Below are 25,058 nucleotides of genomic sequence, written 5' to 3' on the forward strand. Positions count from 1 at the left end.
GTGACCAGCTTTTAAATCATTTTTATATTGTGGGTATAAGCTTGGCTTATTGCACTTTTCTAGTCCTCATTAAAACATTTTACACTATTGGAGGCATTTTGCACCATGTATTTTTGCAGAAAATGTAACTTAGACATTTCATATCTTAAAGGTCTCATAGCAGTCATACTCCTGAAATTATCATCATCAAACAACTAAAGAATGCACTGCAACACCTCTCCCTGTGTCTTTGAAATAACTGAAGAAGTCTTGTGTATAGCCAGGAGACGTTTTCTAAAAATAAAAAAGTTTATTAGATCATAGGATATGGGCTAAATCCCCTTCTCCTACACTCTGCATTACAAAGCCCTATGTGACGTTCATTGGCACTCAATAACGCAAAACTATCTCCCAACAGATGTTCTGTTCAAAATGTAGAAAACATGGCATAAAACACAACAGGAAAAAAAAAATATATATATATATTTTGTTGCAAATCACATTCTCTCTGGGAAGTTAAACTTTGAACATCATCTCTCCCGGTTCACACGCCTCTGCTCTATCTTCCTAGCAGCGAAGGGTTTTAAGTTAGCAGGACATGTTTGAAAATGAACCTCCCACAATATAAAGCGAGACAAATGTAATTACACACTGATCGGGCCCAAGCTTCTTACCACCTTGAATGTCCCTCCAGCAGCAAAAGGAGTTAAAAATGCTGAAAACTTAACAGGAATTACAAATTATTCTCTTGTTTATTAACTAGACAAAAAAAACTGTAGGTAGGAGTAGCATGTGCGCAGTATATCAGTCTTCTGCAATATGTTAATAATCCAGGGACGCTATTCCATGCCGTACACTGCTGCACTGAAGAGATTGGTTGTTGGCGCAAACAATTAAAATTCCACCCACCTCAGAACTTTGCTTTGATTTATTTGCACTGCCTAACTACAGAAACCCTGTTCATCTTACAGGGGTGGGTAACTCCAGTCCTCAACAGCCATCACACAAAGGTCTTGTTTTCAGGATATCCCTGCTTCAGCACAGGTGGCTCAGTCGAAGGTTAAGCCACCTGTGCTGAAGCAGGGATATCCTGAAAACCCAACCTGTTGGTGGCCCTTAAGGACTGGAGTTGCCCACCCAAAATGAGGCTTACCTTTACAAAATACAGCATTTTCAAAAGCACTGCTGTGATTTTGCAAAGCTTCGATTTTAAAAAAAGCAAGTCTTATTCTTTAAAGAAAAAAAAGTTACTCAGGGTGACTATAGTTTAGCACAAAGTCGGAGTAGGCAGGAATCTTTAAGATGACGCGTTTTGCATTATCAGGGACATAACAAGAAATGGGCTTCAGTGTATTTCGGGCTGCAAGCTGCTCATAACGCTGAAGGGTTTGAAGGTTTTTCTTTAATGTTTGTGTTATTCTCCTGGTTGTAAGATGCACAGTGTGGGTAATCTCCTCGCTGTAGTCCAGCTGTTCCCTCAGTCTGTGGATTCCAGCACGGACTGGCTCAAAGCCAGATCCCAGTAATGCTCAGCTCCGTGCTTCTTAAAATGTTCCCGTGCCATGTTCTCAGTGGGGCACTGTTTGAACTTTATGTCTCCGAAGCTGCGCTCCTTGGCCGTGCCCTGAAAACCAGGAAGCGAGGCATTTGTTGACTGGCGTTTTTCCCCACGGACAAAAGTGCGATGATAACAGAGAAAATGTATATTGCATGAACAGATAATGGTGTTTAACAAGTTTGAAGTACAAGTTACCTTTTGCTAGCTTGAAAGCAGTTTAGAACAGTAAAAGCAGAAGAAAACACGGGTCTTATTTTATGCAAAAACTGTATTGCCAATCTTTAGCACCTGTGAGATACGGACCCCTCCAAAATCCCACCAAGAACTAGACAACTCACCTCCCACACTAATGAGCACTTGTTGGCCTTTTTTACAGATTCCTCGTCCGATTCATCATCTGCAACACACAAATGTTTAATGCTACAATCATTTCTTATTATCATGAGGAGATGCAGAAATTAATTATACTGCAAGAGCAGATGCAAGGCTAAGGTGCTTTGTATTGTACGTATATCTTTATATAGCGCCATACAAATTGTGCAACACTTAATGGCCTGCATCATAAATACGTTCTTGCTTGATCAATGTAGTTACGGGCTTGAGAGATAGACAATTAAGCATTCTGGGCTAGGAAATTCAAAGTAGAAGCCGAAATCAAAGAAGTTCGAAGGTCTTACAAGAAGCCGGGAAAAGGCTATGGGGCCACCTTATGTCTTGTATGTATATCTTTATTTATATAGCGCTTCACAGCAGTAATACACGTGACATAACAGAGCACATAATGGGAATAAGCGCTTCAGTCATAAAATGATAGGAAAAGGAGATCCTGACCCGAAGAGCTTACAATCTAAGTGGTAAGTGGGGAGAATGTACAGAGACAGTAGCAGGGTGGGTAAGTGTGACTGCAAGGGGTCAAGGTGAGTGCATGAGTTGTATAGTATCAGCCAGCGGAGCTGCCCATATGCTTCGTTAAAGAGGGGTGGCATAGAGGATGTAGCAATCACGCAGGGACCAGGATTGTGAGAGAGAGCTCCAGAAGGGAGGAGAAGCATGGGAAGAAAGCGGATGTGAGGAGGATTTGTAGGGGTGCGTTTTAGTGCAGGGTGTATTGCGAAGCGGAGTCATACATTGGTTACATTTAGAACTCCGTGGTGGCGGAGAAGTGGAAGGCGTTTTCCCTGCCTCAGCTTCCGGCACCAGTAATCATGTTAATATCCGTTTGAAATAGCAAGCTGTGTTCCGCGCTTTTTTTTCTTCCATGTTACTAAAATGAGTCACACTGAACGCAAACACTCTTGACAGCTCAATACTCACCGCCTCCCTTGTGGTTGGTTGTTTGCTCATCCCATTTTATTCGATTAAGCATCAGGCGTTTAAATTTCTTCTGTGCTTTCGGCCCTGAAGTTAATAAAATGAAAGAAAATCTCGGCTTGATATTTGTATGCTATAACAGCAGCATGCACCCATTTTTTTTAATCAAATGTTTTACCAGGAAGTAATACATTGAGTTACCTCCCGTTTTCAAGTATGGTTTCTTACTTAGCCTATCACAGGAGACCAGGACTCTCACACCAGGGATCAATTCGCCAGACAGAAACAGAGTTTATCGAATTAATTTATTGGAAAAAGAATTATCCGCAACTATTTACAGTACACACACACACGGGAAACTGGGTTACCCTATACATCTAGCTGCAGAGACCTCCCTAAAGAGATTTTCTCTGTTCTTTCTTCCCTGCAAATGTCCACCGCAGTTTCTCCCAGTTGCACACAGCTTCTTCCCAAGCTGCTGCTTCTTAAGAATTCCCTTCCACACCTCCTCTGAGATGAGCTTATCTCCTCATACATGATTGAAACATGGTTTCTTGCTGGTATTCCGACCTTGGCACTACATTTTTTTTTTTTTTTATAATATACATTATTTGTTGATCAATTTAGACCAGGGCTGGTCAATTCCAGGCCTCAAGGGCCACCCAACAGGTCAGGGTTCCAGGATATCCCAGCTTAAGAACAGGTGGCTCAATCAGAGGCTCAGTCGAAGACTGAGCCACCTGTGCTGAAGCAGGGACACCCTGAAAACCTGACCTATTGGTGACGCTTGAGGCCTAGAGTTGGCAATTCCTGAACTAGACTCAAGTCCTATGAATATAAAACCTGGCACATACCTCCTTCTACCACCACCACGTTGACATCTTTGTGTAGGACCACCACCCCGGTGAGGTAAAGCTGGCCAGCGTTGGCTTCGATCTTGAACTTTTTGGCTAGGTTGCTTAGATTTCTGATACTGAAAGACAACCATTGTGTGCTTAGCATTTTGGGACACCTCAGAGCCCAACCTCATGCAATTTAATCAAACAAACATCTGGAAATGGAGGGATAACCGACACACGACTCGGGGGACAGTGGAAAGTATGGTTGCAGCCTACTGAATTGTTGGGTTACCAAATGTAACAAATGACATTGGGATTGCTTAGGAATCAAACTATCCATTGTTTTTATGGCATGAGAAGGTGATGCTCAAACATGTTTACTGCACTTCAATTATAAGGAATTCGAATAGACTTGAATCAAAAAGGTGACACTGATCTTTTGCATGTCATTACCCAGAATCCCTAGCTGCAGTGGAAGCATTGTATAGTAGGAGATAACGGGGGAAAGCAGGGTTGCAGACCTGTCTGAGACATGTGACTGTGCTCACAACGTGATCTTTTTATTTGCTAAATGTGTTTTACAAACCTCTCCTGCCTGTCAAGTTAACTTCAAAGGAAGGGAATAGATCAAGATCAGCAAAACCTAATCTAGATATCAGGTGAAGATGTTTCTAGGAAAACTTTCAATAAAACAATTTAAAAAATATACTTCACTTCCTTTCAAAAAGGTGTCAATCTTGAAGCTTTAACCCAGGGGTCGCCAACTCCAGTCCATGAGGGCCACCAACAGATCAGGTTTTCAGTATCTCTCTGATTCAGCACATGTTGACTCAATTTCCTGCGTCAGCACAGCTGGCTCAATCAGTGGCTCAGTCTTTGACTGAGCCACCTGTGCTGAAGCAGGGATATCCTGAAAACCTGATCTGTTGGTGGCCATTGAGGACTGGAGTCATCCACCCCTACTTTAACCGAATAATCATATTGGCACCATTAGCACATGCTCAGATGTCCGAGGATGAACAGTTGGGACCTGTGTAACAAATGGTTACCAGTGTTGAATATGTAGTGGGGAGAAACGCAGACAGCGGATCCTTTGTCGGAAAGGTGACCCGAATCCCAAGTAGGATTTCTAAAAGAAAAAGCTACCATCAGATCTTCGAGAAAAGCCTACTTACCTATATACAGTTACGTGGACTCCTTGTGAAATATCTTCCTTTAGTTTTTTTACTTTCTTCTCTTTCCTCTGTTCGGTCGTTAGCTTCCGGGCAGCGTTCGCCTCTTCGTGAGCTCTGGGAAGGGTCACAAGAGGATCCTTACAAACTGAACAATCCACAGGATTCTCGTACTTATTGCGCAAGGCTCAAAGGTGAGAGAACTACTATGCCAATAATAGAAATTAACAGCAGCAATACTACATCCTCTCTGAACCGCAAAATCAGCCCAGTAGCTGCCCAAACCCCTGTAGTGCAAGGGTGCTCAACCCCAGTCCTCAAGATTCCCTTCCCCCCCCTAACAGGTCAGATTTTAAGGCTATCCCAGGTGGCTTAATCAGTAGCTCGGTAAAGACTGAAGCAGAGGTGGATTGCGTCACCTGCGCTGAAGCAGGGATATCCTTCAAACCTGACCCATTGAGGGGGGTCTTGAGGACTGGAGTTGAGCACCACTGCTGTAGCGAACCAAGACTAAGGCTGCGTCCATAGTGCAGGAGACGGCGCCAGCTACATAGCTTGCACCGAAAACGAAACACTAGGACGACAATGTGTTTGTCTATAGTGCGTGAGCGCAAGCACGACGGGGAGAACAGCGCTTAACGCGCCAAGAAAGTTTGAATTTCCCACGCGACGGCCGGGTCACGTCACGTCCGCGCCCCCCTAAAACGCCTCCCTGTTACCTCTGCCTGCAGGACAGGAAGTCTCTCCTGCTGCAGGCGAGCGTGCGCGTCCGCTTCCACTATAGCCGAGGGCCTAATAAAAGCTGTGGGGTGGAGTGCGTCTGAACATCCAACTTACTTCTGCCGTTTTGCCATCTGTGCTCGGACATGAGCCTCTACCCTTGTGGGATCCTGAATTGCTTCTGTCCCCAGAACTCGCATTAAGTTTGATATTCGCACTGGAAGAGAAATATATATACACTATCATTAGACCCCACTGAACCAGGCACTTATTGTATGGTTTACTGTAGACAAAAAGCGTGGGTTGTAGAATCTTTTGATCCTTAATATCGTACTGTTAAGGCGCTGGAATGAATAGGAAAGAAAGAAAAACCCATTCAAATAAATGTAAATTCTTCTGGTCAAAAGGGCCTGTATAAGTTTACTATGTCAAGTCCAGATGAAAAAGGAGGGAGTAGTGCACAGCCAAAGAACAAGGAGAAGGGTCCATATAATGCAAAAAAAAGTAATTTATTGGAAGTTCAAAAGCATAGGGTACAGAAACCTCCTACGCGTTTCGTACGTGTGTACTCTATCAATGAGGGAGTAGTTCTCCAGTCCAAGAAGTGGGTGATTGTGAGTACTTGGCATTCCCAATGAAATAGATGGTGTGTGATTTCCTTGCATATCACCTGTTTTCAGGGATTATCGGTCAGTGAAGCAATTCATAGATATACTCATGTCAATATATGTTTATGGATTCGCCCTTTCTTCTATAAAACTGGACTTTATCATTATTCTTGCCCTGTGCTAGAGCACTCTTATTACGCACTACATCTATACTATGTCAAGTCCTCAACACTGTACAATAAATGCTTACTTGTTTATTATTCACGATACGGGTTTAAAAGCAGCAATCCAAGCCGTTTTTTTTGTTATTTATTTTTGACGCAATAGAAGCAGCGAGTCTCCGGAGCTGAACCCCATTCATTTCAACTCCAGTGACCTGCTCCGCTACCAGGGTTCACGTAATAACGGAGTTTCAAAGCTCCCGCACTCTGCGGGCCAATAGAAAGCCGCGACGTCACTAGGGTCGGCTTCCTTTAGGCCTGGGTGACGCAGTAGCTTAAAAAAACTTTAAAGCCTTGCTAGCTCAGCCGGAGCAACAACCCGCAACCCCCCCCCCCTCTCCCCATGGAGGCAAATATCTCCGAAAGCAGGGGGTCCACGGAGCTGAAATTAATGGGGTTGACTTCCGGAGACCCGCGGCTTCAAACCGGTGTAAATTATTATTTTTTTTAAAACACCACACGCTATGATTGCCTCTAACTCCTATCCTTCTGAAACCTTTGTGCACATGCAATGAATTCTGGGAGCCAGGGATCACATGCTGAAGAGAAGAGAAGTGCTTTAACGTTACACTTCAAGATTATGCAGACAAAAAAAAATTGACGACAAAGCACAGCAAGTCCCGGCTAAGGCTGCGGCCGTGGTGAACGCTGGAGAGGGCGCAAGCGTTCACTCAGCTTCTCCCCGCCGCCTGCAGCAGGAGAGATCATTGGGCGAATCGCTCACGTGACCCGGCTGCCGTGCTTGAAAACAGAATTTTCTGTTCCCTCCTGCATCGCGAGCACCGGCGCCTCTGCTCCCGCGCGCATTGGCGTGCTCTATAGACAGCCTCACAGAGGCACCTCTATGTGATCGAGTCGCGCGCGCTCTCCTGCACGCCATCGCAATCACCATGGCCGCAGCCCCAGCGCTCGTGGCTGCGCACGCTATGGGCGTGTGCCGTGCAAACAAAATACGGCTCTCTATGGGGCCGGCCCCAGTTACTACCTGCGCGCGCCTGCAGAGAGCGCGATGTGCGACCAGCTTTCCCAAAAGATAAGATTGTGTTTTGACTCGGTGGCCGAGCGTTGGCCACGTCACAGCGGCGGTTCAGCCAATGAGGGCGAACCAGCTGCGTGACGTCATGGCCACGCCTCTACCACGCCTCCCCGGGGGCCATAGCCTAAATCTTGTCTTTGCTCCCCCAGGCTCTTCTCTGACTTGCCATGACGCGCATCCCATCGCGACTCCTAGACCACAGATCGCGACTGAAACTGGTGTACGCACCGCCAGGTGCTCCGACAAGCGCGTGCACGCAGTGACTGGGGCCGTAGCCGAACACTTGCCTTTGGGCTCTGGAGGTGGCATGAGTCCCAGACGCACTTTCTCCTGCAGTTCTTTCTGTGCCTCCCTCCTAGTCTGACGCCGCAGCTTCTTCTGCTCTTTCTGGGTTAGGTAAATCCCGAGCGTCACCGGGGAATCTGTGTCGACTGATGGGACAAAGAAAAAAAAACGGAAGAGCAATTGTTAGTCCTGTATAGAAAGCTGCTCAAACAGGTCACACTGCCCCACGTGGCTCTCATTTCTAATACAGTACCTGCGCGATATTCTGTGTCGTCCTGAGAAAGCAGGCAGAAGAAAACCTTACAAAGGCAAGAATCCTATTCATAATGGCGGCTACAACTCTGTACGGCATGAAATGCATATCTGGATTATTGCTACCACGCATCAGTAATGAGTAATTTATGGGAAACAAAGAGATATACACTGCGGAGTTGCTATAATGACTGTACCTGGAGGGCTGAGCTGTGCTGGGTGCTCCACAAGGTTTGTAATCCCATGGAACTCCTTTCGTTTTGATAAGGACTCCACTGATCTGAAACAAAGATGGAGGTGTCCGTGGGTATGGAGAGCACGAGAAGCAGTGGATGAGATCCCAATGTTTAGGGGTGGAAGGGTATGTTTGCCCTACGCATACTGGCCCTTGGAAAGTGGGTCCAATTTCAACACCCCGAGTATGATTTGAGCAAATCATTTTATGCTCCCACACCTTAGTAAACAAAAAATTGAGACTGGAAGCTCTTTGGGATTTATTGTGACATGTAAAGAGCAGCATAAACACGTACTATTCTACAGCACAAGGGCGCGCAAACTTTTTTTGCTGCGCCCCCTCTGCCTGTTCTGCTCCGGTGGTGTGCGCCACCCCCCCTTACCTCACGCGGCGGGGTCACTTGAGCCGCAACATCATTTGCCGCCACGTTGCCATGGACACGAGTCCTGACGCCGGCAGTGTGAAGGGAAGTTTAGAGTTGCAGGGGGCTCACGCGATCCCCCGGCATTTAATTTATTAAATGCCTTGGGGGAAGAGTGCGGGGCCCCTGCAACGCTGCGCCCCCCCACTTTGCACACCGCTGCTCTAGCAAAACATTTGCTATTGTATAAGAATTGATTTCCGACTCCTCAATAAGCCATTGGAAATGTACATTTATTGAAATTATCTTTATACCATGTATTCAATTATTCATCCATTATCTATTAGGTAAACTAAGAGGCACGACAACCAATTATCCTTCTAGGTGTCAGTGACACAACATACAAGGTTAATTATTAGAGGGTAACGCAACTCTTGCAGTGTCTTGCATCCTCATTAGCCCCTTAAATGGTTCACAGCCCAAAATCATCCATGTGAGGCAATTTGATCACAAACGGTGACTAAATCTGAGCCGAGGTATGCTGTGCAAAGTTACAATATAGTACTCCAGGTCTTGGCTGGCTCATTACAAATTCCATTGAAAAACAGCATGGTGACCATTAAAGAAAGGATTTGTATGGTGATTACTCCACTCCTGCAGTGCATCATGAAGCAATTGGCATGAAAAGAAAAAAAAGGTGGCAGTCCTATGTGAAGCATTCTACGTGAAATACAGGAATTGTGACCTCATGTAATATAACAAGACAAGGCGCCTCAGTGCCACATCCAGTATGACAAATTAGGTCGCTCTTATAGTCCCGGCGACGTGACTTCGTGTCAAAACACATGCATTGATCGCTGGAAGTCAATTCGATTTTTTTCAGCGACCGCGGTGTGACAGCGTCGCCAGGACTATAAGCGCGGCTTTATGTAGTTAAATACTTCACTCATGAAAACAAAAACAGATGTGTAATTGTGACGGAAAGGCCCTGTAGGTGAGGTCAGTTAGGAGTCCACAGAGTGCATTTTTAGGCTGTAACAAACTCTTTGGTGGTTTATTTCTCCAGTCACCACCAAATATTGGACACTGTCCCTTTAAGGCAAAACACAAAGCATAAAAGCAAAACCTACTCCACCTTAGGGAGGCTTACTACACAGCAAAGGCCCTAGCTAACCAACTGGTTAGCTAGGCTATTTCCAGTTTTAAACATCACAAGTCTGGAAAAATATAGAAGTCCTGATCTCAGTATCTGGAAAGGGTCCCAGTTGTCTCTTGGCACTCCTTGGTTGTTGCAGGCTTGTCTGTGATGCAGGGCTTTGACTGGAGTATCCGCTTTTCACAGGTAAATCCCTCTGGGAACAAGAAGCCTGGGTCCGTGCAAGCTGGAGATTGGTTGGTGCTGGGTGTGAATCCCAGCAGGGTCACAGGCAGTCCTCTGTGACCCCCTACTCTCATGCAGGAACAACCGACAGGCAACGACTTCCTACCTTTTAAACCTTGCTCAACCAGGCGTTTATTTAAAACACCATAGCAGGCCTGACAGCCAGGGTGTGGCCTCTTATGTTGCCGAGGGAGTGAGTTAACGCCTTCACTTAACACTAACTGCAAATGCTCTCATAACCTAATCTAATGGAGGTCGAACTGTCTTTAATTTCCATTGGGAAACAATTTGGAGGTTTGTGACCCTTCCCCCCCCCCCCCCCCTGGTTTCGAGCTCACCAATCCCCACCTTTTAAATGGCAGTTCTTGTTGGGCACCTCTGAATGACCAGTCTATCAGGACAGTTCCCCCTCCATTAGAGAGCTTCTGCAGGTGCAATAATGTTATTACGTTCAAGAGGAGATACCTTGGCGTGGTTTGCAAGCTTAAAATGCGTTGGCCAAAGAATTGGACTAAATGACCCTCACTTCGTGAAAAGAAAAACAGGTAAGTATGTAACTATTAGAATTTGTCACATTGGATGTAGCACCGAGGTTTCTTGTCTTGTTATATTACGTTAGGCACTGGCCCTGATCTCACCATGCCATAGGAAAATAGAGGAACTGCAGCACAGTGCAGAACAGCAACGCAGAGCCGTACCTCTTCCAGCTACAGAAAACTAGAAGACCTGCAGAGACAGTTTTAATATTGCTGCTGCACTCTGATTCCCTCCCAGGTGTGAACAGATTGGCCGGAAAACTCACAGTTCAGTGCCATTGGGGATGATGTACGAGTCCCACCACTCAATCTCTGGTATCTCCCCTTCCTTTAACTCTTTTTTGGGGGCGATCAGAGCTAGCCTGGTCGACGTTTGGATACCAGTTTTCTTGGCTGCTTGTGAGATCTCCGCCTGCAGCTTCTCCAGTTGTGCCTGTTCAACAAAGACATGCTCTGCTTTAAAGGTATATTCTTATGTCCAAACTTTTTTGCAACCGTGGTTTTCCAGATGTGTCAAGTGCTTTTTACAGATTGTACATTTACACAATTTCTGAGCTTGTATACGGATTAATATCCGACTCAGACTCTTCATTAGCACAAAGTTGCACTCAAAATACCTGCGGAAACGAGCAGTGCAAAGGAACAGCCTGGCTGGCTGTAGTGAAGCAATTTAAAAATAACTACCATAGAACCGAGACAAGACAGACATCACACTGCTGAATGAGCCAGGAGCAAAATCTCATTACCTTCGTCCGCAGCCGCTGGGCGATCTTCTCGAACTTTCCCTTGTCGTGGAACTTGAAGCTCCGTTTCTGGCGCTGCGAGGGGTTGATGGTCACACGAGGGTCGAAGAAAGTGTTCGATTCCAGGTCCTCTGACGGCTTCTCTTTTAGCTGCTGCTTGAACTGCTCCCTTTTCACCGCCCTGATGTTGGCTTTCAGGGTTGGCATGCGGTGGGTTAGCTCGATTTCCTTCCCTGTGGCGTCGACAGTGCGGCCCATGTCATCCAAGATGAGAGGCGTTGGTTTCGTCTGGTCCTTCAGCTCCACTTTACTGGCATGCGAACAAAGAACAAGTTGGACTGTGACATCAGATGACACCTTTGCTTGTCATTCCCCAACTACTATGTATACAATACTATATATACACTCAGGGCTCTTTAACTTTTAATCAATGGGGACATTCAAAGGGCCTGCAAGAGTCCTAGTGGCAGTCTGCTGCTGTATATTGTTTTGTTACATATGAACCTACAAAGCCAAGGTCAATCTACCGTCAGCTGCACAAGCACAATTATTCTGACACTGAAACCGCATAAGACACAAAGGAAATACATGATACATATTAAAGGAGCAGTTCCCTCTGCCCCTACCGCCTTTTCATTACATGTTAAGGAAGCAGGGGGGTCTCCGGAGCTTAAACCATGTTAATTTCAGCTCCATGGTGCCCGAGATGCATAACGGAGACAGTGACGTGGGAACCATTTAAAACAGACAATTAAGTTACAGACAAGATTAAAATGTGAGAGCTGAATATGAGCGGCCTTGTCTTCTGCAGGGAGAACATTAAACCCTAAAGATTAATCCCATGCAGGGAAATCCCTATATTAGAGGGCAATTGTTTTGTTTTTTTAAATCCCTTTTCTCAGGCAGGGAGACTCCCCGGTCTCGTGTTGGGTTCTGCCTAGGTTGGAGGGAGTGGCGTTAGGAAGCAGTGCGTCAGTGGGAAGGCCGGTGGTACTCACGGAGGGGCTATGCCCATGGCATGGAGGTTGGCCAGGCCGACCATGTTGGTGGTGCCTATGAGTCCTGGTTTCAGGGCCAGCTGAGCCTGGATTCGGGCCTGCAGCTCGGCAGCTTTCCTGGCCTTCTCAATGGCGTCGTTCATGAAAGTGGCGGCTTGGGAGGGCTGGATGGTGTTCCCTATGGAGGAGCGCTCGGACTGCGCGGAGGAAACTTTCTGCTGCATAGGAAAACACGACGATAGCGAGTTTCAGGAAAAACAAAAAAGGACCCCAAGGAAACACATTGCCTCCTGGCTTTTGCTGATCACAGAAATAAATCTCAGGGATACAATGGGATGAATAGGGATGCAAATAGTATTTACAGCTTACTGCAGGGGTTCTCAATTCCAGTCCTCAAGACCCTCCAAAAAGGATCAGAATTTCCAGATATTCCAGCACAGGTGGTTCAATCAGTCCCTGCTTCAGCACAGGTGGCTGAGCCACTGATTGAGCTACCTCTGCTGAAGCTGGGATATCCTTAAAACCCAACCTGTTTTGGGGGGAGGTGGGAGGGGGGGGGGGCTTGAGGACTGCAGTTGAGAACACTTGGCTTACTGTGTTATTTCAACCCCTTATGCCTCCAGCATGGGGACCTATGGGTGCCTCGCATTACCCAATAACTTACTAACCCCATAAGCCGACACCTGATGCCCTTTAACCGCACTGGCACAATCACCAACACATTGATACACACACAGTACAAATGGGCACATGGGTATATACAAAAACAGGCACAGATTTCCATATACAATCACATGTACAATGATACATTCAGCACCTGCTAATATACAGCGATATACGGATAACATTGCAAGCCTGTGTTTTTATTTTTGCTTATACAGCCGGTCCTCACGTATCTCTGAGAACGCGTCCCGCAAACCGCCATCGGATAACGGACCGTCGGATTGCGGGTCCATGTTAAGCAGTGGTGAGCATCGGATAAGCGGTTCAGACGTTGGATAATGTGGCCAGCTGACTGCATTATGTGGCGTCAGGTAAGCCGTACGACGAGAAGCGGACTGTCGCACACTGAGGACCGCCTGTATACACAGGCTTATACTGTATAGGCTTAAGGAGTTGTTTAGTAATGATTACACTACCTAGAATCCTACAGTCAGCTGACCACATGACCGTAGGCAAGTCACTATCTCCCTGTGCCTCTGGCACCAAAATTAGATTGTAAGCTCTTCAGGGCAGAGAACCCATGGTGCCTGCAAAATCCTATGTACAGCGCTATATAAGAAACAATTAACATTGTTTATACCCCCGATGACTCTCTAACCACTGGAGCAGGGCCAACGAAACTCAGCTGCTTTTTCCGCTCTTCGATCTGCCGTGTCGCCGCCTCCATCATTTGCTTAATCTGCAAAAAAAAAAAACAAGTGAACATCGCATTTACTTGAGAGGTAGTGGATGCAAGGAAAAGCCTCCCAGAGAGAATTTGGCGCAGACTAATAAAATGGAGCCATGCAAACTTGCATGGGATAAGCACAATATCACTGAGTGGAAAGCCACGAATCCAATGGCATCCCAGGGTTTAGAGAACCTTCGTGAAATAGGTAGCCCAGGTGGGCAAAGGGGTTGCTATTTGCCAACATATGTTTCCGTGATTACAGAGCAACCAAATGAATAAGGGGATGGGAAATCTGACTTACGAGGAGAAGCTGCTACATTAGAGTTGTTTACATTAAAAAAGAGGCGTAAGAGGGGATATGATAACTATACACAAATATTTTCGGGGACAATACAAGGAGCGTTCATCCCACGGGCAGTACAAAGGACTCGGGGGCATCCCCTTAGGTTGGAGGATAGGAGATTTCACCAGCAACAAAGGAAAGGGTTCTTTACAGTAAGGGAAGTTACAATGTGGGATTCATTACCCATGGAGACTGATGCCAAAGACAACAGCTATCTTTAAAAAAAAAATAAAAGTTGGATATCTTTTTAGAAAGGAAAGGTATACAGGGATATATCAAATAAGTAACCATGGGAAGGAGTGGGTACGAGCAGACTGACCTGCATCTTGGTCAGCATGCCTGGGCTCTCAGTGGGAGGGCCAGGGATCACTTCCGGCTCCTCCTCCACCTCCTCGAACCGCGGGATACGTCTCTTCTTCGCATTGGTATGATCCTTGGAGACTTCAGAATCGTCTCCAAACACATCCTTGATGGAGAGAGAAACATTACATACAGCACGCCGCTGGGTGCAAGGACTGCGAAAAGGTTCAGTTGCCTTAAGTAAGATCACCGTGTGTGTGTCATGTTGTTAAAAGGGACAGTTCAACAAATCAAGGCAACAAAAAAATAAGCCATTAGTGTAACCGGCTTCCTTACAAATATTCAATGACCCTTAAAAGCAGCAATCTCCTCTATTCAATATTTTTAAAAAAAATAACCCTCCCTTTCTTTTTACCATTGCAAAGTACTTGTATTGCTGTTTTTAGCAATGCCACGCATTTCACATCCTGTAGTTCAGTTCTGGAGATATCAGTTGCTGAACATGTTGCCTTCCTGGGAGATTTAAATGGCCGCTGCCATTCACACTTCATTAAGGCAACGGAGGTTGTCAAGGTAACAGCGGAGGCCAGGAAAATAAGAAAATACAGTAGGTGAAAAACAAGGGGATTTTTTTTTTTTTAATATATCAGCACAGCATGGTCAGGTTATAACTTAGTCTTTGTGGGGATTGCTGCTTTACAGTAACGGTCTTATTTATATCGTGTGAATAAGTATGTAGAACTTATTCACGGACACTGGTTACAAAGCTACTTTTGTTTGCAAAGAAAGGATGGTTCCATAATTAGCCAAACAGATATTCATTAAGACAGACCAGAGGTAACAATTTACCTGTGGCTTTCAGAGCTGACAAAGTCAACACCAAGAGACATTAGAGAAGTCATAAATATTTCACCGTCTATCAGGCTAGGGGGGACGCGCTATTTGTCACCATGTGTTTCTGCTGTTAAAGCTGCAGACCAAGCAATATCCTGCGTGTGGTTTTTTAAATAAAATCAGTTCTGTACTATGAGAAAATACTTTTTTTTTTAAATTATAACCACTCCAAATTACATTTTTAATGTATTATAATGTAACAAGCATTTTTTGTTTCTATAGTAACCATTTACAAAGTCACATCCCCTTCCTCTTCTGGCTCACCCCTTTTTGAGCCCTGCCCTCTCTCTAGCACTGCACCAATTGTATCTAGTGACTGCCTGGTCACATGATCTTCCCCACAGAACTTTGCATCTTTGGACCTCTTGTGCTGCACTGACAGCCATTTAGTGAACCCCCCGAGCCGAATCTTCGCTGATCGATCACAGGAGAACGGATCGATCGGCAACTTAGCTAATTACTTATCATTGTGTGGATTGTATTGATGCACATATTAAAGGGACACATTTTATTTTACATAACAAGCTAAATGTACAGATCTGCTTAGTTAATAACTTTATATTGTTTGAGACTCACTAGGTCTTGTTAAGGGCAGGAAACCATACCTTTAGCTCACGCTTTTTGCTTCTGTCACTGCTAGACCTGGAGTGTCTGGAGCTGCGACCTTCTTTTACAGCATCGAAAAGCTTGTCAACAAACCGCAATGTGGAGTCATCCAGAAATGGCTTCAGGTGGTCTTCAAACAAATAATGTAATAAATAAATGAAAAAGATTTAACCCCCCCCCCCCCCCCCCAAAAAAAAAATTCAATCGGGTAAAGGTTGTTTTCAATCCTCTCCAGGGGACTTTCTGGATAAGGTAGCAATACGCTATATGCAAGTGATACCAAATCTCCCATTTCAGGAGTCCTGGTGTTTCCTCAGCGAGGGTTTAAAATCAGAGAGTAGCAAATTGCTGCCATAAGGGTTCAGACAAATATGAAGGCCATAGTACGCCAGATTGTTTGATACAACAGCTGATTTAATTTGCATGTTTTGGCCAAACACTGAAAAATAGCTGCTACCCAACCAAGAGAACCCACACTAAACAATTCCACACTATGGGCCATATTTACCAAGTGGTACTAAACCATAAGACAGCGGTGGCCAACTCCAGTCCTCTAGGGCCACCAACAGGACAGGTTTTCAGGATATCCCTGCTTCAGCACAGGTGGCTCAATTAGACCCAGTTTCAGCACAAGTGGATCAATCAGCAGCTCAGTCAAAGACTGAGCCACATGTGCTGAAGCAGGGATATCCTGAAAACCTGACCTGTTGGTGGCCTTTGAGGACTGGAGTTGGCCACCCCTGCACTACTAGAACAGTCGACAACAGTAAAAAAAACATCTTTCCTTTATTTTCAAACAAGCAGCTTCACCCACACAGATAACTTACCAGCAGTTTTCTTCTTGTCCATTCCCTTCCCGACGCAGTTGAGTGCAGCTGTGACCACAGTCGGCTCAGAGAACCCCAAGACTCCCTTCACAGTCTTTTCCACCCACGGTTTCAAATCATCCAGCTCCCGCCTGGAGAGGGCCATGGTTACTCGACAAGATTAACTGCGCTGGCAATTCTAGACACCTGAAAATGAAGAAAGAAATATATTAAGAATACCTTGTCATTTTGGAGCGGAGCCTTGCCGGAGCGCGCTGAGTCGGGTGAGTTTACCCCTGCCCCCAGACCGCAAGAACGGTCCTCCGTTGGGTTGGGGAGTTGAGCAGTCCATTTCATGCGGGAATGACCAGCGGAGGACGGAAAAAAAGAGGGCTGCGGGGCCACCCGGCTCGTGCATCTACCAGTCCCCTGTGCCTTACCCCCATAATTGTAAGATGGCCACAGGGACTACTTGGGGCATATAGGAAGCCACGGGAGAGAGATCAAAGCTACAGGAGTCCTGCAGTGGCTCGAACATGGGCTTAAGTGGATGGGGGAGTAGGGGAAGAACCCAGAAAGGATAGGGAAAGCCCCATTGCTTAATCCTGTACAGGGAAACCCCTAGCCATTGAAAAAAAAAACTAAAAACAGGAGCAGAGTCATTTAAAAAAAACAGAACACCCTCCGTATACTCTATTGCCCCTGCCTGCTGCCCCTGACATAAGGAGGTCTTAGGGGCATGAACTACAGCAGCACTCAAACGCTGAAGCACAAAAGGTATTAAAATCAAAGTTTATATGTTACTCAGATCAAGAGAAATTAAAAATGGAACTGGCCCCACGGGGGTCTGAATGCTGTGCTGACAACAAGGGTGCTTGGCAATCGGGCACACGATCACCGCGGTCACTCAAAAAATCAACTAGCTGCAAAATATAATCTATGGACTACTGAATTCATGGAGTCCGCCACCTGCTGAGAGCACGCGGATAGGGGGCGCGGGTGTGATGCAGGGCTGTGCAGGCATGGCCTAAGGCAGCTTCGCTCCCAGGGGACCCACACGAGTGTCACACTGCAATGAGGAGCTCCTAGAGCAAACCTAACATCCAAAGCTACATTAGACGAATAACCAGCAGCCACAATCGTGCCTCCCACCAAAACGAAGAAACCAGACATTCCAGACATATTTAAAAGCAAACGTGCAATCGCACGAGCACAACTGGGCGAGGACCCCGTCCTTGCACAACCAGACTCAGATCAGGAAGAAGACCTAGACCCAAGGATCTGCACAAAAAAGACATACAGCAATTATATAGGAACTTGACAAGCTGAGGTCCAAAAAGTGGTGAAAGAACTGAAAGGAGCTATTGCAAGACTAGAAGAGCGTACCAATGATATAGAAACGCACGTGGTGGAGGCTGCAGCCACACAAGAGGATCTCGCCCAGGAACTGCTCTGGGTTAAGGAGAAGGTGGAGGAATTAACAGAGCAACAAGAAGATCAAGACATCAGGTCGCGCAGAAATAACCTACGTTTGCGAGGAATACCAGAAACAATCACAGATCTCGCAGATTATGTGACCAAACTCTTCCTCGTATTGTGCCCTGACACCCCTCAGCCGCGGCTGCTCCTTTATAGGGTGCACACAGCCATACGTCCAAGACAGCTCAATCCTGATGTCCCACGAGATATAATCCTCAAACTACATTATTTTGATGTCAAAGAAGCCATCATGACGGCAGCCTGAAGCAGAGAAGCAATAGAAATGGAGGGAAGCAAGATCCAAATCTTTGCAGATCTATCGTCAGCAACACTACGGAGACGCAGAAACCTCAAAGCAGTCACGGAAACCATGCGTGAACACAGGGTGAAGTACAAATGGGGGTTTCCTTTCCGTCTTATTGTGCTCAAAAATGGTCAACAACATGCCATAAAAGAAGTGTCAGAGGCACACAAGTTGATGAAAAAACTGGATATACAGACTACAAAATGTCAGCGACCCTCCGACGAATCTGCGGAAGAGGGAACGAAGCAAGTCCCCTGGACAACAGTAGGCCCAAGAAATAAAAACGCCAAGATCAGACGCTCGTCCAAAAGCAGCAGAACTTTGTGGTTGCTGAGATGAATATGACCATCCCGCTAGATGAATCGACAGATATAACATTGCTCGAGATGCGCGACATGTCGATGCATGGACTACGGCCAGGTTAAGCGGGTTTACAGTTACACTATTTTGCAGGTTTAATGCTTAATAGTCTTTACCGAGAATGTTGGGTAATGTTTAGGGTAGATACGACACTGGTTGGTGCAGATGATTGTGGAAACGCAGCAAGCATACAGCATACTAAAATAAACTACATAGATCTGCACCATAGAAATATAAGTTAATAAGAAAATTGTACATTGGGTGGGCCCGTGGGTAGCGTGAGCATCACGTTAATGTGTTGCGCCCCCCCACCCCCAAGTTTGTTCCAATTTATATAGCACACTGTAAATATATCTTACTGCTGCTGGACCACAGATATGGTGCCAGCAGACCCAGGCCCCCCTGGATTTTGGGGTGCCTAATGTTTGTTATATTTCATGTTATATGTTCTGTTTTTTCCCCATGTGTTCCTCACCCTATCCACTATGAGGTATATCTCGGCGTCGGCTCTGATGTTTGCTTGGGCTCCAGGGATCCTCTCCACTCTAACACTAGGGCAAGGTACCAGGTTTCGGCTATCTCCAATACCAATAACACTTTCAGGTAAAAATGTATTCATGTCTCTAAAACACACACTATGGCGGCGTTAAAACTAATCTCCCACAACGTAAAGGGCTTCAACAGCCCGAATAAACGTAAACTTGCCTTCACCAACTACAAAAAAAAGAGGACGCTGATGTGCTATTCCTTCAAGGTGACATATTTCAGCAGGACCTCATGCCCCAAATTTTTCCACAAGCACTACACTCGGATATTCCTATCATCAGCACCTCGAAGTATCAATCTGTCCCATGACCTGATTAAGCTTCTGAGTATTAATTTCGATTTTGCATGGTGCACAAACTATATACCATACCTAGGGGTAAATCTTACAAAAAAAAGTATAACTACCCTCAACAAATTCGTAAGCTCAAGAGCGATTTAGAAGAATGGGATAGATATTGCATCTCCTGGATAGGCAGGATCACAGCAGTCAAAATGACTCTCCTTCACAGGATAATGTACCTCTTTCGGACCCCTCCAGTTCGAGTCCTGGAGAAAGATATTTCCAGTTTACAGCGCAATATTGCTAGGTTCATATGGTCAGAGAAGAGGTCCAGAATCCTAAATACAATACAACAAAGGCCCTCAAAGCTAGGGGGGTTAGCGGTGCCCAATCTCCAAAAATATTTTAAGGCCTCGCAGCTGAGCCAGATACTCCTCTGGAACTCAGAAGGGGGTACGAGAGCATAGGTTTATAGAGAACCATATCTGTGTCCCTGCAGATCAAGACACACTGCTATGGCTGGACAGCTCAGACAGACCGCCAGAAGGAATAGCAAACCCAATGATTAAGCACTCACTGTCACTTTGGGATAGGCTTAAATTTAAGTACAGATCTATGAGCAAAAACTCTAGTATGATCCTACTTTTCAATAATCCCCAATTCACGCAGGGGATGGAGGAAGGCAGGTTTACAGCCTGGAAAAAGAGGTGGCAAAACTAGGATCAAACACATGATATCGGATAAAAAAAATTAAGGATTTCCCGGAGCTTCAAGAGAAGGCCGATTCACAACAAAGCACACGCGCACATCTCCGGCTGTTGAAACATATTTTGAAGGGCTATATACCTCAAGATATTTGGATAGAGGTTTAATCTCAACCATTTATAAGCTTCTGCAAGATGTGGATTTCTCTGTAAAGACTGCCTATATGCAGCGATGGGAAGAGGAGATGGGGGAAGTCCTGAAGGTCGAGGTATGGTCTGATATATGTGAGGCGGCAGCTTCTAGTTCTATATGCACAACCATAAAAGAAAATGCGTATAAGATGCTGTGTCGCTGGTACCTTACACCAACAAGACTACATGCTATCAATAACAGTATATCCCCCTTATGCTTCCGAGGCTGTGGGCAGAGAGGATCCTCTTACATGTTTGGTGGTCCTGTCCAGTTTTGACCCCCCTGCGGCGGCAAATATTTGACCTCAACTCCCTAGGAGACACACAGATGGTCCCTGACCCATGGCTAGCCCTATTGGGCAGACTCCTCCCAACGTCCCCAGGCACAGATATAAATTCATGCTACATATCTTGCTGGCCGCTAGATGTTTCATAGCTGCGTGTTGGAATAAACAGACTTGCCCGGGATTAATATCCGTCAAACGCAGGATATGGCATACCCTGAAAATGGAGCGTATCACGGCGTATTTAAGAGAGAAATCCCATAAATTTGCTCAGGTGTGGGAACCATGGTTGTCACAAGAGGGTGGTATGGGCCTAGACCCAGAGCTAGCAATGCTGTAAAAATTGATCAGATGCTTCAGAAGGATCTAAACCGCGAGGAGATTTAGGAGATAGGAATAGGACGAGACGCTGAGACATAATTCAGTGATTACTGTGATAATTCCCCCCCCCTCTCCATCCCATGAGAGACTGACGTATTCGATTTCTATACAACACTTCAAATATGTATGTATGTTCAGTAAAGTGAGCTATGTGAATAAATGAATGCCGATGTACTGTAATGTGTAACAATTTCCCCTACCCTTTTTCCCTTCTGTACCCCAATTTTACAATAAAAATATATGTTTAAAAAAAAAATTAGAATACCTTGTTTAAAGCAATAAATAATATTTACTCTGGGCTAGCCAGGGCTCAGTGTCTCTGCGATATTCAGAATTCAATGTCTGCTGTCTCTCATGGGCTAGTCAGGGCTCAGTGTCTCTGCTGTCTCTCTCTCACACTCAGTGTCTCTCTCTCTCTGGGCTAGCCAAAGCTCAGTGTCTCTGCTCTCTCTCTCTCTCTGGGCTAGCTAAAGCTCAGTGTCTCTGCTGTCGCTCTCTCTGGGCTAGCCAGGGCTCCGTCTCTGCTGTCTCTCTCTCTGTGGGCTAGCCAGGGCTCAGTGTCTCTGCCATCTCTCTCTGGGCTAGCCAAAGCTCAGTGTCTCTGCTGTCTCTCTCTGGGCTAGCCAAAGCTCAGTGTCTCTGCTGTCGCTCTCTCTGGGCTAGCTAGGGCTCAGTCTCTGCTGTCTGTCTCTCTCTCTGGGCTAGCAAAGGCTCAGTGTCTCTGCTGTCTCTCTCTGGGATGATCAAGGCTCAGTGTCTCTGCTGTCTCTCTCTGGGCTAGCCAAAGCTCAGTGTCTCTGCTGTCTCTCTCTGGGCTAGCCAAAGCTCAGTGTCTCTGCTGTCGCTCTCTCTGGGCTAGCTAGGGCTCAGTCTCTGCTGTCTGTCTCTCTCTCTGGGCTAGCAAAGGCTCAGTGTCTCTGCTGTCTCTCTCTGGGATGGTCAGAGCTCAGTGTCTCTGCTGTCTCTCTCTCTAGGAGATTCAGGGCTCAGTCTCTCTCTGGGATGGTCAGGGATCAGTGTCTCTGCGGTCTCTCTCTCTCTCTCTCTCTGGGATAGTCAGGGCTCAGTCTCTCTCTCTCTCTCTAGGATAGTCAGGGCTCAGTCTCTCTCTCTCTCTCTCTCTGGATAGTCAGGGCTCAGTCTCTCTCTCTCTCGGATAGTCAGGGCTCAGTCTCTCTCTCTCTCTCTGGATAGTCAGGGCTCAGTCTCTCTCTCTCTGGCATAGTCAGGGCTCAGTCTCTCTCTCTCTGGGATAGTCAGGGCTCAGTCTCTCTCTGGGATAGTCAGGGCTCAGTCTCTCTCTGGGATAGTCAGGGCTCAGTCTCTCTCTCTCTCACTGTGACAGTCAGGGCTCAGTCTCTCTCTCTGGGATAGTCAGGGCTCAGTCTCTCTCTCGCTCTGGGATAGTCAGGGCTCAGTCTCTCTCTCGCTCTGGGATAGTCAGGGCTCAGTCTCTCTCTCGCTCTGGGATAGTCAGGGCTCAGTCTCTCTCTCGCTCTGGGATAGTCAGGGCTCAGTCTCTCTCTCGCTCTGGGATAGTCAGGGCTCAGTCTCTCTCTCGCTCTGGGATAGTCAGGGCTCAGTCTCTCTCTCGCTCTGGGATAGTCAGGGCTCAGTCTCTCTCTCGCTCTGGGATAGTCAGGGCTCAGTCTCTCTCTCGCTCTGGGATAGTCAGGGCTCAGTCTCTCTCTCTCTCTGGGATAGTCAGGGCTCAGTCTCTCTCTCTCTCTCTCTCTCTGGGATAGTCAGGGCTCAGTCTCTCTCTCTCTCTCTGGGATAGTCAGGGCTCAGTCCCTCTCTCGCTCTGGGATAGTCAGGGCTCAGTCTCTTTGGCTCTGGGATAGTCAGGGCTCAGTCTCTCTCTGGGATAGTCAGGGCTCAGTCTCTCTCTGGGATAGTCAGGGCTCAGTCTCTCTCTGGGATAGTCAGGGCTCAGTCTCTCTCTGGGATAGTCAGGGCTCAGTTTCTCTCTGGGATAGTCAGGGCTCAGTTTCTCTCTCTCTGGGATAGTCAGGGCTCAGTTTCTCTCTCTCTGGGATAGTCAGGGCTCAGTCTCTCTCTCTGGGATAGTCAGGGCTCAGTCTCTCTCTCTGGGATAGTCAGGGCTCAGTCTCTCTCTCTGGGATAGTCAGGGCTCAGTCTCTCTCTCTGGGATAGTCAGGGCTCAGTCTCTCTCTCTGGGATAGTCAGGGCTCAGTCTCTCTCTCTGGGATAGTCAGGGCTCAGTCTCTCTGGGATAGTCAGGGCTCAGTCTCTCTCTCTGGGAAAGTCAGGGCTCAGTCTCTCTCTCTGGGATAGTCAGGGCTCAGTCTCTCTCTCTGGGATAGTCAGGGCTCAGTCTCTCTCTCTCTGGGATAGTCAGGGCTCAGTCTCTCTCTCTGGGATAGTCAGGGCTCAGTCTCTCTCTCTCTGGGATAGTCAGGGCTCAGTCTCTCTCTCTCTCTCTGGGATAGTCAGGGCTCAGTCTCTCTCTCGCTCTGGGATAGTCAGGGCTCAGTCTCTCTCGCTCTGGGATAGTCAGGGCTCAGTCTCTCTCTCTGGGATAGTCAGGGCTCAGTCTCTCTCTCTCTGGGATAGTCAGGGCTCAGTCTCTCTCTCTCTGGGATAGTCAGGGCTCAGTCTCTCTCTCTCTGGGATAGTCAGGGCTCAGTCTCTCTCTCTCTGGGATAGTCAGGGCTCAGTCTCTCTCTCTCTGGGATAGTCAGGGCTCAGTCTCTCTCTCTCTCTCTGGGATAGTCAGGGCTCAGTCTCTCTCTCGCTCTGGGATAGTCAGGGCTCAGTCTCTCTCGCTCTGGGATAGTCAGGGCTCAGTCTCTCTCGCTCTGGGATAGTCAGGGCTAGTCTCTCTCTCTGGGATAGTCAGGGCTCAGTCTCTCTCTCTCTGGGATAGTCAGGGCTCAGTCTCTCTCTCTCTCTCTCTCTCTCTCTCTCTGGGATAGTCAGGGCTCAGTCTCTCTCTCTCTGGGATAGTCAGGGCTCAGTCTCTCTCTCTCTGGGATAGTCAGGGCTCAGTCTCTCTCTCTCTGGGATAGTCAGGGCTCAGTCTCTCTCTCTCTGGGATAGTCAGGGCTCAGTCTCTCTCTCTCTGGGATAGTCAGGGCTCAGTCTCTCTCTCTCTCTGGGATAGTCAGGGCTCAGTCTCTCTCTCTCTCTCTCTCTCTGGGATAGTCAGGGCTCAGTCTCTCTCGCTCTGGGATAGTCAGGGCTCAGTCTCTCTCTCTCTCTGGGATAGTCAGGGCTCAGTCTCTCTCTCTCTGGGATAGTCAAGGCTCTCTCTCTCTCAGGGCTCAGTCTCTCTCTCTCTCTCTGGGATAGTCAAGGCTCTCTCTCTCTCTCTCTGGGATAGTCAGGGCTCGCTCTCTCTCTGGGATAGTCAGGGCTCAGTCTCTCTCTCTCTCTCTCTCTGGGATAGTCCGGGCCCAGTCTCTCTCTGGGATAGTCAGGGCTCAGTCTCTCTCACTGGGATAGTCAGGGCTCAGTCTCTCTCACTGGGATATTCAGGGCTCAGTCTCTCTCTCTGGGATAGTCCGGGCTCAGTCTCTCTCTCTCTCTGGGATAGTCCGGGCTCAGTCTCTCTCTCTCTGGGATAGTCCGGGCTCAGTCTCTCTCTCTCTCTCTGGGATAATCAAGGCTCGCTCTCTCTCTCTGGGATAGTCAAGGCTTGCTCTCTTTCTCTCTCTGGGATAGTCAGGGTTCAGTCTCTGTTCCCGGACCTCACTTCCCGCAGTCTCATATACTCCAGTCCGGGGATTTTGCGGCCTAAGCCGCCTGTTATGCACGGGTCACCGTGGCCTCCACCGCACTCACCGGCGGACTCCGCCCGTTCCTCCCCTGTGGTTCCTGCAACCGGTTGTCACTGGGAAACGGAGACCCAACGTCGGAGCGGAACCGGAAGTGCACCGAGCGTGCAGCCTGGCGCCCACACTGACCCGCGTCACGTGACAGGGGTCC

The 25,058-nt window shown here is 47.1% G+C and overlaps 1 protein-coding gene across 3 annotated transcripts; it reads right to left on the bottom strand.

Moving 5' to 3' along the window:
• Positions 1-269: 269 nt before the first annotated feature.
• On the bottom strand, positions 270-25,058 carry PRPF3 (pre-mRNA processing factor 3). Of its 3 annotated transcripts, none has more exons than XM_075607605.1 (16): positions 24,915-25,058; positions 16,599-16,784; positions 15,771-15,901; positions 14,291-14,437; positions 13,539-13,637; positions 12,236-12,450; positions 11,241-11,547; positions 10,761-10,927; positions 8,179-8,261; positions 7,732-7,875; positions 5,697-5,796; positions 4,863-4,976; positions 3,703-3,821; positions 2,852-2,935; positions 1,876-1,934; positions 270-1,603 (listed from the first exon to the last, which is right to left on the bottom strand). In XM_075607605.1, exons 2-16 carry the CDS (start codon positions 16,741-16,743, stop codon positions 1,457-1,459), a joined length of 2,061 nt encoding a protein of 686 aa, XP_075463720.1. In that variant the 5' UTR covers positions 16,744-16,784; positions 24,915-25,058; the 3' UTR covers positions 270-1,456. The 3 variants fall into 3 exon arrangements, with proteins under 3 accessions (XP_075463720.1, XP_075463718.1, XP_075463719.1); XM_075607603.1 differs by having other exon boundaries at positions 12,236-12,453; XM_075607604.1 differs by lacking the exon at positions 24,915-25,058 and adding an exon at positions 20,393-20,414 and having other exon boundaries at positions 12,236-12,453.

The sequence above is a fragment of the Ascaphus truei genome, chromosome 7 (assembly GCF_040206685.1).
Source record: "Ascaphus truei isolate aAscTru1 chromosome 7, aAscTru1.hap1, whole genome shotgun sequence".
Classification (NCBI taxonomy): Eukaryota; Metazoa; Chordata; class Amphibia; order Anura; family Ascaphidae; genus Ascaphus; species Ascaphus truei.

Bases quoted from the DNA above. Each gene is read 5' to 3' on its own strand.
- PRPF3 (XM_075607603.1), bottom strand. From the start codon at position 16,743: ATGGCCCTCTCCAGGCGGGAGCTGGATGATTTGAAACCGTGGGTGGAA. The intron at 8,262-10,760 runs GTGAGTTTTCCG...TCTTTGTTTCAG, and splicing joins ATCCCCAATGGCACTGAACT to ATCAGTGGAGTCCTTATCAA. The intron at 1,604-1,875 runs GTGAGTTGTCTA...CCTGGTTTTCAG, and splicing joins AGTGCTCATTAGTGTGGGAG to GGCACGGCCAAGGAGCGCAG.